Raw genomic sequence first — 18,164 nt, 5'->3', positions numbered from 1 at the left:
CAGAACCTTTTAGCGCACGTGGAACTAACAACGCAACCAGTGATTGGAGCAAAACAAATACAGTGACCAATCATTGGTCGTGTTATTGGTTATGCGTGCGCTAAAAGGTTTAGCACGTGCTGAAGGTCTTTAGTAAATCAGGCTTGTGGTGTGATGCAACGACAGCCTGTCAGCAGCCCCAGCCGCGCTCCTCTCCGGCGAGCAGCCGATTGATCGCTCGCCCCCGGAGTGACAGCCGTCGATGATTTAGCTAGCGCAGCAGCAGCGGCGGCGGTGCGTCGGACGCTCTCTCTGAACGCCCGATGTCACCGCGCGCCGGGGCTCGAAGGCCGATCGAGCCGCCGTCCCTGCAGAGTGAACCGGGGTGCGGAATAGTGCCGAACGCTTCGTGAATAAAAGATAGTTTTGTTAAGTGTTGAAAAAGGACTCTGTCTGATTTTAAGAGCAGAAATGCTCATATTTGTTATTTATATAATTTGCTCTCCTCTTCGTCTTGTCATCTAGGGCATTATGCATCATGATATTGACAGTAACACTTGAAGTGTCTCCAGTTACTGGTCTATACTGTGAATAGCTGACAGGAGTATAGATATCTTCTTTTGTAAACCCTATCCTAAACCCTAGAAAAAATAAAACGTTTACTTTGATAGTTTTTGTTTTTATTTTGAGGGAAGCTGTGTAGTAAAATGTCGTATTTACAAACAATTGGCCTTGTTCTTTGTGAACACTTATGAAGGTTCGTTGAGATTCGTTGAGTAATTTATAAATTCTATGAAATATATTAATGTTGGTTAGATATGGTGCCTGATATGAACTCGCGATATATTTTTTTACAGGCACACACCTTTTGTTAATCTTTGTCCCAACCCATGAATGGAGTGATTTCTTTTTTCTCGCGGGTCTCTGTAATTTAAGGTCTAAATGGCAAAAATAGATATTTATTTTCATAGAGGCTTGCTGGGTCTGATATGAAGTTTTGGAAGAGCACACCTCCTGTTGGGGGGAGATATTTTTTGATAATGACAGTTTTGTTGCATCCGCAAGACACTTGGTTCATTAAGTACTGTGCATCACAATCTGTATAAAAAATAAGCTTTATATATCATAACGTTTGGAATAAATCTTTCTTTGCTTCAGAAGTAAAAAAATCAGCAGAAGTTCTCTTCCCAATAGTTTTGAAAAAATAGTTTAAGAAATGAGAAATGGTTACTTAACTTAGAATTAGAATTAGTGTTAGAATTAATTAGAATTAATTAGAATTAGTGTTAGCAAACATCTGCCTGTGTGAATTGCTGAACAGATGTAGTGTTGCTTGAGTCAGCTGGACTGAAACTTTTTTATAAAGATGTTTTATAAAGTAATTCTTAGGTTGCGCAGTGTTATGGAATCCGTAATCATAGCACTCCTAAACTTGTTAAGCTAGAACTGTGCATTGCAAAAAAAGGAAACGCATAACATTTGCACCATGTGTTCACAAACCCCAGACCGTGCACAGTATATATGACAAGTATCACAGTTAATCCGAGAAAAAATAACAATGTTTGTTTTGTTCTCACACAGCAGTTCTCAGTTTACCTACTATAGCTGTATTGGTGTCAGCAGTGAGATACTACAAAACAAACGTATTGTTGCCAGCAGCGGGGAATGTCCCATCCCTCGTAAGAAAAGCTGTCCAATCATGCCAGAAGCTTTGCGAGAGTTCTCCGGTTTTATGATGTAATTAAAGAAAGTTCTTTGACACGCCCCCTGGATATGTGCAGCACTGTTTTACTGTGATCTGCTGTCTCGTGCGTGAAGGTATCTGTCAAGGTTAATAACGCTGTGCATTTAGAACCTCGTGCCGTGTGGCTCCCGTTATTGATGTGGTCTGAGAGGACCTTGAGAGGCACAAGGTTTTGGGCGATATTGGTAGGGAGTACGATTTAGTGTCCCTCCTCTTTGTCCTCTGTAACACCACATGCTCTGGGAACGACCTCTTATGGCAGATACCATTGACCTTGAATGGCTTGAGCTTGCTCCTGTCTTGCTCCTGTGTTGAATGGCTCGTCGTTGCCTGTGGCAGGGTGTGACTTTTTGGTATGCTAGATGGCGAGGGCCTGTCCTATACCCATACCCATACCCCAGAGTTTTACCCGGCCTGGGGGAAGTAGGTACCAGATTCTTTTCAAGGGAAAGACATGTTGGTCATGTGCAGTATTCCAGTGTTGCGTGGATTGGGGGGAAAGTCTGGGTAAGCCCCCAGAGTACCAGGATCTGGGGTTCCGGCATGACCAAACTGAAACGAGCATCAGGTTCGGTTGGTATGGGGTATAGTAAGCTTTGTGCCTGTCGAGGTAATCTAAAATTGTACTGGCTCAACAAACAGGACCCACACAGGGCAAGGTTCCATATGCACAGCTTTATTAACCTCAGGAGGTACAGTACCCTACGCACATGACTGAAGATACACAATCTGAATAAAGCTTTGCTTCTCACAGATATCCCTGGGGTGTGTCAAAGAACATTAATTACACGGTAAACCATAGAACCTTTTAGAAGCTTCTGGCTTGATTGAGCAGCTTCCTACTGGGGTTGTCACACAGCAGTTCAGCTTATTATTGTTAACTCAATACTGTGATACTTTGTTTGTGAATTTCAATTGAGATCATTTTGTTTGGCCCCTGCAGTGACATTTTTGGCTTCAGCTTTTAGGGAATCAAAAACTGTACAAGGGTTGGCCAATCCGTTTTCAGTTCTTGATCTCATTGGCTGTGTCGGATTGGAGGTGGGTCCAGGTGTCATGGGAAAGGAAATCAATCAGGCCCTCCCAAAGACAGAATGGTGGTGATAAATATGAACGATGATAGCCAGTAAAATCAGAAATAAGGAATACAGGAGAAGCATTTTGTTTTCTTCCTCTTTTTTTGTTAGCTCTTTAGCTTACCTGTGAAAAAACACATTTGGGAGCGAAACAGGTTCATTGGCTACGTGTGCTCAATTCTCTGAATTCTGTTTTTCTTCCAGCTTATTCCCAGCACACGGAGAATCATATCAGCCCCCTCAGCCCCCCTACCTTCCTGGGCCAGCCACCTGCCCCCTCACCCACAGGACGCTACTCCCCCACCCCCAAAGCCATGCTGGGTGATGAAGATATCACCAGGTAAATGCACACCTGTTTTATTACACAATTAATATCTCATTTCACATGTTGCATATTGTATCTCTTTATTCGGACTTCCTACTACCAGCTAGTTCATTACTTCTGCAGACTGTAACCTGCTCAACCCATTTCAATATTTACTGTGATAGATGCCTCATTACATTTTTTTTATACCAGCCATTCTCCCTGTGCTTTACACCGGGCCAGGCCGTGGAGATGGGCTCCCCGTGTAGCACAGTTCCTCCCGAGAGTTTATTCTCCCCGGTGTTTGAGTGTTTTTCTCCCCACAGGGGAGTTTCTTTTTCTATTTTTTACCTTGCTTGCTTTTTGGGGGTTCAGGCTTGGTTTCTGCCCAGTTTCCCTTCTGTTTCTCTGTAAAGCGTACAAAACAATATCCAGGAGGCAATATAGGAGAAACTAACAAACAAGAGAAACAAAACTACGCACTAGAGAATGCACAGGGGACTGGAGAGCTTAAGACACATAGGGCTGGCTATTAACTGGGGAAGTTAACACAAGCGGAGGCATGAGGGAAACCGGGAACTTAAATACACAATGCACACCTGAAACCAATGGCATAAACGAGCTGGACACGTGCAGGCTAAACCAGAACTACTAATATAACAACAACATAAATGAGCACGGGAAGACTGAAGCACTGGGAAACAAGAAAGGTAACAGGCGGCCTCTAGTGGCCGACATGAGGAACCGTGACATACCCCTTGCTGGCCCTAAAAAACCGTTCGACCCTGTTCACGCTCTCATTGCGAAATACACAGTTTGACATGACCTGTGGGTTGTTTTAAGAGAACCGGAAAATACGCATCATTATTCAGGAAACGAAACGCGCAGTATATTTCTGCCCAGGACGTTTAAAGCAAGGGAGACATTATTATTCATCCCTGCGCTTTTTCAAAAACCATTCAGGCTTTTTTAATCTCCCTTGTAATTTCACGCTTTTGTGAGCCCCCCCTACGCTGTTAAACGAGACAGACAGAGGACACGTCACGCTAAACGCAGTGTTTGACGCACCCCGGGCGCGCAGTGGGGTATTTAAGGGGCAAAGCAGGGGCACAGGGCAAGGAGTGGAGTCTTTAACCCTGACCCTACAACCAGCCTCCCTGGCTGATGCCCCTAATCACATTTATTTAATTCCTATAATGTTCAGTCGCTCACCACGGTCATAATGGGGACACTATCCCTCCCCCCCCAGTTTTCCCATCGGTTTAATGTGTCTCGTGTTAATGTGGGTCAATGCCGATAGCCATCGCTGTGGAAAAAAAGTAAATGAACAAATGGGGAGGGGGGAAAAAATCACTGCTGTCTTTGCCAAATTTGGCAAGATGGCGGCTTGCAGCGATTAATGGATTCCGTTTTCATTCCCTTAAGGGTGGCCTGTCGATGCCGCCGGCTTGTGGGGCATTGGCTCAGAGGGCAGATGGCAACTGTCTGGCGAAGGGCGTATTTTGTCTGGGGAGCGGGAGCGTGGTCCTGGGTGGCACACATGTTTCCAAGCGCCTCACTGCATTAAATCCTCTTTTAATGGAAAGGTTTTTATGGTGTCGTCAGGGCGAATAATCGGACGTCACACTCGTTTTAAAAGAAAATCCCATTCACTAGAAATGGAAACGTCTGAATGGTTGATGTTTTCTAGATACCTGATAAGCCTCCGCTATATGGTCTTTGCATATCATCCCTGTCTTTAAACGTCACATGAAAAATCGTAATTATGGTGCTTTTTTTCATACATATATTTATAAGACGATAATCCTTATAATAAGGATTATTCCTTATTATTCCTTTTAATGCACTTCCTGCAAATAGGGAGTGTTGTATAATCTGTGGTGGAGAATGAATGCTATGACTTACAGAATAAAACGTAATCATTTGATATATATCTTCCTTCTCTCCTGAATCCACGATTGTGTTGACTGGTATCAGCGATGTAATGGGCGCAATCAGTGTGTTAAGTCTAATTTGATCAACAGTATTACATTTACATTATCACATATATTTTATATTTTTTATATTTACCTTTAGGCATTTAGGCAGATGCTCTTATTTCAAGAAAAATGCATATATATAGAAGATTAGAAAAAAAGAAGAGTCAATACCATGTCTTCAGTAAAGCAGACAAAATGGCACTTACGGTTGTGTTGCCAGACATTTCAATTGGCTGGCTTTTGTTCTAGCTCTAATCTGTGGTTGTCCATTGGATGGCAAATTAAATCACCTGCTCTCATGGGGATCGGTTAGCTTCTGGAAGAGAATCCTCTCTAGAGTATAGCCCATGGGGTCATGCGCAAACAGAATCAGGAGTGGACGTCTCTGTCGTGCACAGATATTGTTCCACAGGTGCAGTGCGCTGTTTCAGGAAATAAAAACGTGGTTGTACTGCCCTCTAGATTCCACCGGTGGGAATTGCGCTCAGTATCTTTCTGCAGCCTATATAAACCATGGTTTAAACGACTCCATAAAACCTTGAGGGCTTCATTAATGCTCCACGATTCAGTTTTTTTGGATCAGGGACAAACCTATCATATGTCCTTCTGTGTGTAATGAAGAAGCAAGACTCAGCTGAAACCAGCAAACTTATTTTAACCAACTTTGTGAAATACACCACTTTTGTCATGGCAAATCTGAAGGTCAGGGCTAAAACAGCACCACCTGCACACACCGATGTAGTGGAATTTATGGATCTTGATCGTCCTTTTTTGATACATGCCTCAATATAATGGCACTTGATGAAGAAATATTTCCGCTGTCAGTTCTGTCTCTCTCACTGCAGTTCTCACATTATCCACTGGGGGGAGAGTTTTGATCTAAGATTAGTATTAAGCGAATGCGTGTGTGTGTGTGTGTTCGTGTGGGTGTGCATGTGCTGTATGCTGCTGCTGTTGTGAAGGACGTATATGATGTGTTTTCACACAGGGAGCCCAGGAAGGTGGTGCTGCATCGAGGCACTACGGGGCTGGGCTTCAACATTGTGGGTGGAGAGGATGGAGAGGGCATCTTCATCTCCTTCATCCTGGCCGGGGGGCCTGCCGACCTGTGCGGAGAACTGAGGAAAGGAGACCGCCTCGTCTCTGTAAGAAACATGTTAATGTCTCTATAAGAAACATGCTAACCCAGTCTCATACCGTCTCTATAAGAAACATGTTAACCCAGTCTCATACCGCCTCTATAAGAAACATGTTAACCCAGTCTCATACCGCCTCTATAAGAAACATGCTAACCCAGTCTCATACCGCTGTCTCTGTAAGAAACATGTTAACCCAGTCTCATACCGTCTCTATAAGAAACATGTTAACCCAGTCTCATACCGCCTCTATAAGAAACATGTTAACCCAGTCTCATACCGCTGTCTCTGTAAGAAACATGTTAACCCAGTCTCATACCGCTGTCTCTGTAAGAAACATGCTAACCCAGTCTCATACCGTCTCTATAAGAAACATGCTAACCCAGTCTCATACCGCTGTCTCTATAAGAAACATGTTAACCCAGTCTCATACCGCCTCTATAAGAAACATGCTAACCCAGTCTCATACCGCCTCTATAAGAAACATGCTAACCCAGTCTCATACCGTCTCTATAAGAAACATGCTAACCCAGTCTCATACCGCCTTTGTAAGAAACATGCTAACCCAGTCTCATACCGCCTTTGTAAGAAACATGTTAATCCAGTCTCATACCGCTGTCTCTGTAAGAAACATGTTAACCCAGTCTCATACCGTCTCTATAAGAAACATGCTAACCCAGTCTCATACCGCTGTCTCTGTAAGAAACATGTTAACCCAGTCTCATACCGTCTCTATAAGAAACATGTTAACCCAGTCTCATACCGCTGTCTCTGTAAGAAACATGTTAACCCAGTCTCATACCGCTGTCTCTGTAAGAAACATGCTAACCCAGTCTCATACCGTCTCTATAAGAAACATGCTAACCCAGTCTCATACCGTCTCTATAAGAAACATGTTAACCCAGTCTCATACCGCTGTCTCTATAAGAAACATGTTAACCCAGTCTCATACCGTCTCTATAAGAAACATGCTAACCCAGTCTCATACCGCTGTCTCTGTAAGAAACATGTTAACCCAGTCTCATACCGTCTTTATAAGAAACATGTTAACCCAGTCTCATACCGCCTCTATAAGAAACATGTTAACCCAGTCTCACACCGCCTCTATAAGAAACATGCTAACCCAGTCTCATACCGCTGTCTCTATAAGAAACATGCTAACCCAGTCTCATACCGCTGTCTCTGTAAGAAACATGTTAACCCAGTCTCATACCGCTGTCTCTGTAAGAAACATGTTAACCCAGTCTCATACCGTCTCTGTAAGAAACATGCTAACCCAGTCTCATACCGTCTCTATAAGAAACATGTTAACCCAGTCTCATACCGTCTCTATTAGAAACATGTTAACCCAGTCTCATACCGCCTCTATAAGAAACATGCTAACCCAGTCTCATACCGCTGTCTCTGTAAGAAACATGTTAACCCAGTCTCATACCGCTGTCTCTGTAAGAAACATGCTAACCCAGTCTCATACCACCTCTCTATAAGAAACATGTTAACCCAGTCTCATACCGTCTCTATAAGAAACATGCTAACCCAGTCTCATACCGCCTTTGTAAGAAACATGCTAACCCAGTCTCATACCGTCTCTATAAGAAACATGCTAACCCAGTCTCATACCGCCTTTGTAAGAAACATGCTAACCCAGTCTCATACCGTCTCTATAAGAAACATGCTAACCCAGTCTCATACCGCCTTTGTAAGAAACATGCTAACCCAGTCTCATACCGTCTCTATAAGAAACATGCTAACCCAGTCTCATACCGCCTTTGTAAGAAACATGTTAACCCAGTCTCATACCGCTGTCTCTATAAGAAACATGTTAACCCAGTCTCATACCGTCTCTATAAGAAACATGTTAACCCAGTCTCATACCGTCTCTATAAGAAACATGCTAACCCAGTCTCATACCGCTGTCTCTGTAAGAAACATGTTAACCCAGTCTCATACCGTCTCTGTAAGAAACATGTTAACCCAGTCTCATACCGCTGTCTCTATAAGAAACATGTTAACCCAGTCTCATACCGTCTCTATAAGAAACATGTTAACCCAGTCTCATACCGTCTCTATAAGAAACATGCTAACCCAGTCTCATACCGTCTGGTCTCTGTAAGAAACATGCTAACCCAGTCTCATACCGCCTCTATAAGAAACATGCCAACCCAGTCTCATACCGCTGTCTCTGTAAGAAACATGCTAACCCAGTCTCATACCGTCTCTATAAGAAACATGTTAACCCAGTCTCATACCGTCTCTATAAGAAACATGTTAACCCAGTCTCATACCGCTGTCTCTATAAGAAACATGTTAACCCAGTCTCATACCGCTGTCTCTATAAGAAACATGTTAACCCAGTCTCATACCGTCTCTATAAGAAACATGTTAACCCAGTCTCATACCGTCTCTATAAGAAACATGTTAACCCAGTCTCATACCGCCTCTATAAGAAACATGCTAACCCAGTCTCACACCGCTGTCTCTATAAGAAACATGTTAACCCAGTCTCATACCGTCTCTATAAGAAACATGTTAACCCAGTCTCATACCGCTGTCTCTATAAGAAACATGTTAACCCAGTCTCATACCGCTGTCTCTATAAGAAACATGTTAACCCAGTCTCATACCGTCTCTATAAGAAACATGTTAACCCAGTCTCATACCGTCTCTATAAGAAACATGTTAACCCAGTCTCATACCGCTGTCTCTGTAAGAAACATGCTAACCCAGTCTCATACCGCCTCTATAAGAAACATGTTAACCCAGTCTCACACCGCCTCTATAAGAAACATGTTAACCCAGTCTCATACCGCCTCTATAAGAAACATGCTAACCCAGTCTCATACCGCTATCTCTATAAGAAACATGTTAACCCAGTCTCACACCGCTGTCTCTATAAGAAACATGTTAACCCAGTCTCATACCGTCTCTATAAGAAACATGTTAATCCAGTCTCATACCGTCTCTATAAGAAACATGTTAACCCAGTCTCACACCGCTGTCTCTATAAGAAACATGCTAACCCAGTCTCATACCGTCTCTATTAGAAACATGCTAACCCAGTCTCATACCGCTGTCTCTATAAGAAACATGCTAACCCAGTCTCATACCGCTGTCTCTATAAGAAACATGCTAACCCAGTCTCATACCGCTGTCGCTGTAAGAAACATGTTAACCCAGTCTCATACCGCTGTCGCTGTAAGAAACATGTTAACCCAGTCTCATACCGCCTCTATAAGAAACATGCTAACCCAGTCTCATACCGCCTCTATAAGAAACATGTTAACCCAGTCTCATACCGCTGTCTCTATAAGAAACATGTTAACCCAGTCTCATACCGTCTCTATAAGAAACATGTTAACCCAGTCTCATACCGTCTCTATTAGAAACATGTTAACCCAGTCTCATACCGTCTCTATTAGAAACATGCTAACCCAGTCTCATACCGCTGTCTCTATAAGAAACATGCTAACCCAGTCTCATACCGCTGTCGCTGTAAGAAACATGTTAACCCAGTCTCATACCGCCTCTATAAGAAACATGCTAACCCAGTCTCATACCGCCTCTATAAGAAACATGTTAACCCAGTCTCATACCGCTGTCTCTATAAGAAACATGTTAACCCAGTCTCATACCGTCTCTATAAGAAACATGTTAACCCAGTCTCATACCGCCTCTATAAGAAACATGCTAACCCAGTCTCATACCGTCTCTATAAGAAACATGTTAACCCAGTCTCACACCGCCTCTATAAGAAACATGCTAACCCAGTCTCATACCGCCTCTATAAGAAACATGTTAACCCAGTCTCATACCGTCTCTGTAAGAAACATGCTAACCCAGTCTCATACCGCCTCTATAAGAAACATGCTAACCCAGTCTCATACCGCCTCTATAAGAAACATGCTAACCCAGTCTCATACCGCCTCTATAAGAAACATGTTAACCCAGTCTCATACCGTCTCTGTAAGAAACATGCTAACCCAGTCTCATACCGCCTCTATAAGAAACATGTTAACCCAGTCTCATACCGCTGTCTCTATAAGAAACATGTTAACCCAGTCTCATACCGCCTCTATAAGAAACATGCTAACCCAGTCTCATACCGTCTCTGTAAGAAACATGTTAACCCAGTCTCATACCGTCTCTGTAAGAAACATGCTAACCCAGTCTCATACCGTCTCTATAAGAAACATGTTAACCCAGTCTCATACCGTCTCTATTAGAAACATGTTAACCCAGTCTCATACCGCCTCTATAAGAAACATGTTAACCCAGTCTCATACCGCCTCTATAAGAAACATGTTAACCCAGTCTCATACCGTCTCTATAAGAAACATGTTAACCCAGTCTCATACCGTCTCTATTAGAAACATGTTAACCCAGTCTCATACCGCTGTCTCTGTAAGAAACATGTTAACCCAGTCTCATACCGCCTCTATAAGAAACATGCTAACCCAGTCTCATACCGCTGTCTCTGTAAGAAACATGTTAACCCAGTCTCATACCGCCTCTATAAGAAACATGTTAACCCAGTCTCATACCGCCTCTATAAGAAACATGTTAACCCAGTCTCATACCGCTGTCTCTATAAGAAACATGTTAACCCAGTCTCATACCGTCTCTGTAAGAAACATGCTAACCCAGTCTCATACCGCCTCTATAAGAAACATGTTAACCCAGTCTCATACCGCTGTCACTATAAGAAACATGCTAACCCAGTCTCATACCGTCTCTATAAGAAACATGCTAACCCAGTCTCATACCGCTGTCTCTATAAGAAACATGCTAACCCAGTCTCATACCGTCGCTGTAAGAAACATGTTAACCCAGTCTCATACCGCCTCTATAAGAAACATGCTAACCCAGTCTCATACCGCCTCTATAAGAAACATGCTAACCCAGTCTCATACCGTCCCTGTAAGAAACATGCTAATGCAGTCTCGTTTCATATCGACTGCTCATCAAAAGTTTACAAAATGAAGTTTGCTTTGTGATATTATCCCTTGTTCCTCTTTTTGTAGTCAATAGACAAATGAGTATACCACCCATGATAACAATCAGGGCTCTATGCAAAAAAACATTCCAAGGAGCATATTTGCTCTTATGTTCTTTGCTCTTATGTTGAAAAAATTAAGTGCACACTAATGCATCCCAATTAGTGGATGTTCTCCTTTTTCCAGTTCAGGTGCAAATGCTCCTAAAATGGGAGCACTATAGAGCCCTGACAATAATGGGATTTACTAACACAGTGGATGAGGAACATCAGGACAATTTTTTTAATTGGCCCTTCATTCTAGATCATGATTACTTGTGCAGTCTGGAGATACTGTCACTGTTCCAGCTAATCTGTTGTCATAATGTACTGCTTTATGACTTTCCTCAAGTTTAATAGATTCATGCTGCTAAGGATTATTTGTCAGGTGGCGTGTCATTCAGCATTTGTTTGAGTGAGAGTGTGACAGTTCTTCTGCAGCACTGGGTTTTATAACCACTTGTACTACAACTCTGATTTAGTGTGAACAAATTCTGTACATGCAACAGAAAAACACACAATGAGCCAGTTTACAGCCATTTGAAATTTTACCGTGTATAGAATTTGTTCTCATTTATCTAAATCACAGTTGTGCTGCAACATTTATCTAAATCAGAATGGTACCGCAACTCTGATTTAGATAAATGTGAATAGATTCTTTACATGCTCCCGAAAAAGCACACAATGAGCCACTTTACAACCATGACATTTACATTGCATAGATTCCCTGAAGTATATAGTATAGAAAAGTGTAATTTAAGCTGCTGGTGCTGGTGGTGTGTGTTTACACGTGTACACAGCTGGTTAACCTCTCCATGGATCACACTTGATTAAGCGTGTAGCCTGTGTGACTGCGTGTTCGAGGGTGAACAGGGCGGTCAGCTGCATACGTTTGTCTGTTGTGAATGGGATGAGGAAGTATGTGGCCCCCATGTTTGTGCATTTGAACATGAGCGGTCGTGGTCGTGTGTGCATTTGAACATGAGCGGTCGTGGTCATGTGTGCATTTGAACATGAGCGGTCGTGGGCATTTGTGCATTTGAACATGAGCGGTGGTGGTCGTTTGTGCATTTGAACATGAGCGGTGGTGGTCGTTTGTGCATTTGAACATGAGCTGTCGTGGTCGTTTGTGCATTTGAACATGAGCGGTCGCGGTCGTTCGTGCATCTGAACATGAGCGGTCGTGGTCGTTTGTGCATCTGAACATGAGCGGTCGTGGTCGTTTGTGCATCTGAACATGAGCGGTCATGGTGATTGTGCGCATCACCTGTGCGCTAACGCGTCCTTTCGCAGGTGAACGGGGTGGACCTCCACAGTTCCACGCACGAGCAGGCGGCGGCGGCGCTGAAGAACGCGGGACAGACGGTCACCATCGTGGCACAGTACAGGCCGGAGGGTGAGTGGGCGCTGTCGGAGGGGGGCTAACACAGTTTAACGCTACTGAACAAGAACCAATGGGCTTGGGTCGGTTTTTCCAACTGTACTGCTATATCTGTTGTCTTTTTTTTAGTTTTTGTGACATCACTCATAATGCAAATTGACCTTTTGAGTGATGTCACATAAAGTTCAGCGACTACCTTTCCTCAGAAAGGACGTCAAACTAAATTGACACAAATGTGTGCTTAGAAACTGAACATACAAACAAAACGGTTCCTTTTGTTTTTCTTCATTACCGTTTAATTACTATTTTTCTTGGAGTAATGAAAACAGAGGTGAAGCCAGGTATTTTAATCAGATTTAAATAAAGCACACTAAATGCTGTTCATGTTCTAGGTAATAATTGATTAAATGAAGCGCATTCATAAAGAACTGTGTTGCTGTTCCGGAAAAAAAAGAAAAACAAGATATGAACTGAACCATGACTCAGTGATTCAAGTTTAATCTGAACCGGAGATTTGCAGAACACTTACACCCCTAATTATTTGTTAACCCAGGTTTTGAACTCATTTTTAATTGTGGATGTACATAGGAGTGCGTTTTGTGAGCTCTGCTAATCTTCTGGGTATTATGCAGTGGTCCTCATTTGTGTGTTTATAATGGATTCTACATCTCAGGGTCAGCAGAGAGCTGTGACTGCAGCAGCCTGAAATATAGGGACAGACTTTAATGAGATGTGAGCCAATCAGAGAGCCTAGCATTTGCATTAAATATCAAAAAGATACGAAAGTTTGAGTGTGGAGTTTAAAAAATACGGTTTAAATAAATAAAGGAACAATCCAGAAGCATTGTACATTTTTAAAATACTTATTTCATACTGCAAGCAATGTAGTAGTGTTGTTTATTTCCCCCGTCCTTTTTGTGTTGTACTGAAGATCACCAGCTGTGTGAGAGGGGATGGAAAGGTGGATTAGTCTGCCTGGGTTTCATAGCAACAGGTTGAAGACAGCACTGAGTTGTGGCAAAGGCTAGGACTGAGCGAACTCCATCCTTCATCATCAAGGGCTCACAGCTGAGACATAACCTTGGAAATTTGTCACCCTGCAATCTACTGAATGTATGAACTTTTAGATGAGTGTACAGTTCATCCCTGTTCCCAAATTCTTTAAATGTCTGTTAGATTGATAGGTCAGGTGCAGGTCACGCATTTCTATATTTCTGAGAAAGTACCACAGAACAGTGATGTAAATGCTAGTCGGGTCCAGTTAAGATGGAAAAACACTGGGGTTGCCGGGTGGCTCATCTTGTTAAGACCCTGTTGTAGTGGTTCAATGGGCCCCACCTTCTGGCTATGAATCTGTAGTGCGTCGATGAGCTGAATCTGGACCGTGCCAGTGCCGATTTCCAAGCACAACTGGTTCTAGCGCCACCCTGGGAAGGGAGGATGTGACACGCCGGGGTGACACCCCTGGGAGGGAGATGCGGCAGCTCCGGGAAACACCGTTGGTTGCCGCTTGGAGAGAGAGAGAGCGCACCTCACCAACAACGAAAAATAAATAATCGAACGCCTTCACTTTTCCCCCCTCACGGGTTCTGGAAAAAACCAATGAACTAAAACAAACTAAAATAACGAAGACAAAAGAAAGCAAAACTGAGCGGTTGCTTTTCAGCTCGCTGGCCAGCTTTTCAGCTGACCAGCTCCTCCACCTTTTCAGTGGCGGTTTACTTCTTTTCTGTGCTGCGACAAACGAAACTCAAAAACTTGCTCTCTCGGTGGTGCTTCAGTGTACTTTCTTCGTCATCTTCCTATTCCTCAAAGTGTAATCCGTGTGAGAGCTGCCAGAAAACTACCACTTCACCCGGGAGCGCCAGTATCTTCAGCTTCGTCACAGAATACAGTGCAGTGCCCAAAGTGTGCTCCTGTCCATGCTGGTGGGGCCATGATGCTGGTGGGGGGGTTATTGACGTGCACTGTCTACTCTTACCATCATCATGTTTGCAAGATTAAGTCTCAATCCCTGCTTGATTCGCAAGGACAGATGAGTCCGATGGCTTGACAGAATTGCATATCTCACGCATTTTTTTAGTGTATCGATCGTCAAAGTGTCAATAAGACCCCACACTTAATAATCAGTCCTGCCCCTCGGGATTTCATATCAAATTATTTGTGCGTTGTGTATTGTGTGGGTGGATCAGTCTCCAGGCAGTTTAATTCAAAATCTATAAACTGAGCTGTCGTCGTATATTGATTGATATTTTTATTGTATCGTGTTTTTATGCGGCGTACACTGTGTTGATTTGGTTAAACGAATATTGAAACTTACTTAAGGAAGACATGGTTTCTTTTTCGAAGACCCTATGTTCATTCATGAATAATGAAAGAAATTTTGCACGGCTTGCAGCTCTTGCTCGCTAAAACGAATTGATTATTTGCACCGAGAGGAGCTTGGTGACACCATCCGATGACGACGGCGGCCATTTTCCCTCCTCTTTCGGGATTCGCTGTGCTCATCGGCACTCTGTGTTCTTACTGCTGCACTGTTTCCTCGGGCGGTGCGGTCTGTCACGGGTCACTATCCTTTAGTGTGTAATGTGCGGTGATTACCGTGTCTGGACTGCCCCTGGGTGTGTGCCGCTTCCCTTCCTGGGGAAGAAAAAAAAACGGTAAATCTGTTTGTTTTTCTCGCTCTGAGACAGTCGCCCCGTTTATTTAATTCCCCCCGGCCCGGGGGCCTGTCGCCGGCCGATTGGTTCTCGGGACACACCGCGTCTTTCCACACTTTGTCCTCGTTCGTGTGAAAACCCAGGCGCGGTCTGGCTCTGGGTGAGCCGGAAGAACTACCGTAACGTTTCTTCGCTCTTTTCGAAAACCGTAGGAAAAGTAGGAAAGTAGGAAAAAACGCTTGCCGAAAAGAGATCGCAGCGGTCATTGAAATTTGAAAAAATCTATTATTCGCTTAAGAAAAAGAGCCAACTCCTTTTAATGAGAAATGTTCAAAAGCCTTCGAGTGCACTGGTGTGTTTTATCACAGCTCACCTTCATCGCACCCTGTTTCTTTTCAACCATTGTGGTTCTCCTGAAAGGGGGGTCGGAGGGCTGGGTGTCTGTCCTCGTCCCATGGTCACGGGCTTTTACAAGCCTGTCTTCATCAGAGCGCGCTCTCCTGTGGGGACACAGGAAATAACTTCCCCGAGGGCAGCTCCACACACTGCCAAAGCGAAAGCTTGCGGCTTCCAGCCGGTTGAGTTCCCTGTACGTGGCCGCAGGTCGGATCTGAACATTAAGCTGCGTTTCGGGGCTCGGTCTACGCTGTGGGCAGCCTTTAGTCTTTAGCAAGCTCGTCGTCGCGCTACGGAAAGTGACGGGTCCGTGCTCGCGGCCATGGTTACAGAGGAACGGCTGCGCACCTGCTGACATCACGGGTTCCGGCCACGCCCCCGTCAAACAAAAAGACAGCGGGGGAGCCGCTACTCTACATTCTAAACTTTTAAAGCAGATGAAAATGTGGTTTAAATACGAGCGAAAACGTGGTGTGCGTGTTAAATGCTAAACTCTTCAATTTTACAATGAGAACTTTTTCAGTGTTGATTCAAAGCTTCTTGCCCAGATTAGAGCTTATAAATTTAGTATATTTATGTAATTTGGTGTATTCCTTTACTTTAAAAGGAGTGAAATGTATGATACAGAATGGAAGGGACATCTAGTCAGGCGTGTGAGTGAGTGAGGACAGACAGCTGTGTTGAGGCAGTTGGCCTGTGGTGCACTTGTTCGAATGGAGGGCAGTGGAGGGGAGAGGACGGGAGAGAGGCTGTGTGTATCGTGGAGAGCATTTGCATCCACTGTGCAGCTCTGCTGGAAGCGTGCTCCGATAAGGGCTACACACACACGCGCGCGCGCACACACATACACACACACTGCCCTTCCCCAGTCACCCCGCGAGCCAATCACGTGGAGCGGCAGCCAGCGCGGACCCAACCACAGGCGCGCGCATTACTGAGGAGCCAGACGCTCCTACCGCGGCCGTAGAGAGCCCAGCCGCTCGGCGGATGGATGCGCACACACACACACACACGCGCGCGCTTCAGAGAGGAGCAGATGCTCTTAACGCAACCCAGCCATAGTAACTCTAGCTGCCGCTGATCACAACGGGAACAGGAACACGCTGTCAGTACTGACAACTGTGGTGCGGAGAAAGAAGAGATACAGTCCGTGTGCTGATGAGGGTTAATCTAGCCGGCGTTCAGTGAAAATCCACGCTGCTCGGTGTGTTGCTCAAGTCCTAAGTGAGTACGGAGATGTGGAGTTTCATTCATTTGTACGTCCATCAAATATTTTTCCGGACTGCTTTGTTGCTGACTGCTATATATGGAGTATTTAAAACTCAGCACTGTTTCACTTGCCAAATAGTTGTTTTTGTTGTAATTTTTAATCTTGTTATTATTGTACAACAAATTGAATATGTTAATTATTACAATTTTATCAAAATTTCTTTAGGTAATGGTATGTGAGTGTATCAGTACTCTATATATTGAATGAAGGAATAACTGAAGGACTTGTAATCATGTATGCCTTTAAGTGTGGCTATGCTGTTGTCGGTGTTGTCTTCCTGTTGATTTGATCTTGGTCATTAGAAGCAAAAGGCCCTTTTCATGCCGGAGCAGACAGAGAGGAGTCTGGCACACGAGTTCCGTAATGAATGTGCCACCGCGGTGCAGGCTTGAGGGAGGTTTCCAGACTCAGGAAAACTGCGGCGGCATTACTAACGATGGTGCTTTCCGGCCGGCTACCGCTGTCTCGTTTGTAAAGGTTTCTTTCACAGTGGCCTTAAAAGGGATTGGCCATTTCCGCAATGTAGGTCGAAACATTTTAATAATTAATTGAGTGCCTTTTCCCCCCACCGCCGCTTTTGTCTTTCGATAGCCTCTTTTGTTTACCGTACTTCCGTTCGTCTGGTTTTCGGTAGAGTGCGGGTCCCCACATCCGAATTTGCCGCGAGCCAGAGAACGGGATCGGTCCTCCGGATCTGTCTTTGGGCTTTGGGCTAACTCTGCCTGGCGGTACGCGCAAAATGTCAAAATAAGAGCGTGCCGTTCCGGTTTTGTGCGGTCTGGGGTTCATTCGTACCTCTCTGAGAGGTGTATCGGGTTCCTCTGGAGGGCTGGGGGCTGGGCGCGTGTGGCTAGGTTAACCGTTTCCATGTGAACAGGAACAGAAGCTCAGGTCGGCGAGACATCCGTTTTTGGGGGGCCTCCATGTGGAGCGGCGGTCCTCTTTGAGGGGGGGGGCTACTTTTATGGGGGTGCTTGTGGGTCCTTTTCTTCCGCTCTTTCTTCCCACTGTCCCACTGTCTTATTCGTGTGTGGTTACGCGTGGCTGTTCTCCTCTGTGTTGTCAGAATACAGCCGGTTCGAAGCCAAAATCCATGACCTACGGGAGCAAATGATGAACAGCAGCATCAGTTCTGGGTCCGGCTCTCTGCGGACCAACCAGAAGAGATCTCTGTATGTCAGGTAAGAGCCTCGCTAACTGAGATCCA

General features: G+C 44.4%; 1 protein-coding gene across 26 annotated transcripts in view; it reads left to right on the top strand.

Annotated features, from left to right (window-relative positions):
* dlg1l (discs, large (Drosophila) homolog 1, like) overlaps window positions 1-18,164 on the top strand; it is a 158,460-nt gene that overhangs the window by 124,743 nt on the left and 15,553 nt on the right. For all 26 annotated transcript variants that reach the window (XM_035421079.1, XM_035421078.1, XM_035421081.1 and 23 more), the window contains 4 exons: window positions 3,004-3,139; window positions 6,071-6,227; window positions 12,544-12,646; window positions 18,024-18,138. In XM_035421079.1, coding sequence (XP_035276970.1) covers window positions 3,004-3,139; window positions 6,071-6,227; window positions 12,544-12,646; window positions 18,024-18,138 — 511 coding nt within the window. The remainder of the gene's footprint in view (window positions 1-3,003; window positions 3,140-6,070; window positions 6,228-12,543; window positions 12,647-18,023; window positions 18,139-18,164) is intronic.

The sequence above is a fragment of the Anguilla anguilla genome, chromosome 6 (genome assembly GCF_013347855.1).
Source record: "Anguilla anguilla isolate fAngAng1 chromosome 6, fAngAng1.pri, whole genome shotgun sequence".
NCBI classification, from domain to species: Eukaryota; Metazoa; Chordata; class Actinopteri; order Anguilliformes; family Anguillidae; genus Anguilla; species Anguilla anguilla.
The sequence above is the reverse complement of the archived record's forward strand: the minus strand, read 5'-3'. Positions and strand labels throughout refer to the sequence as shown.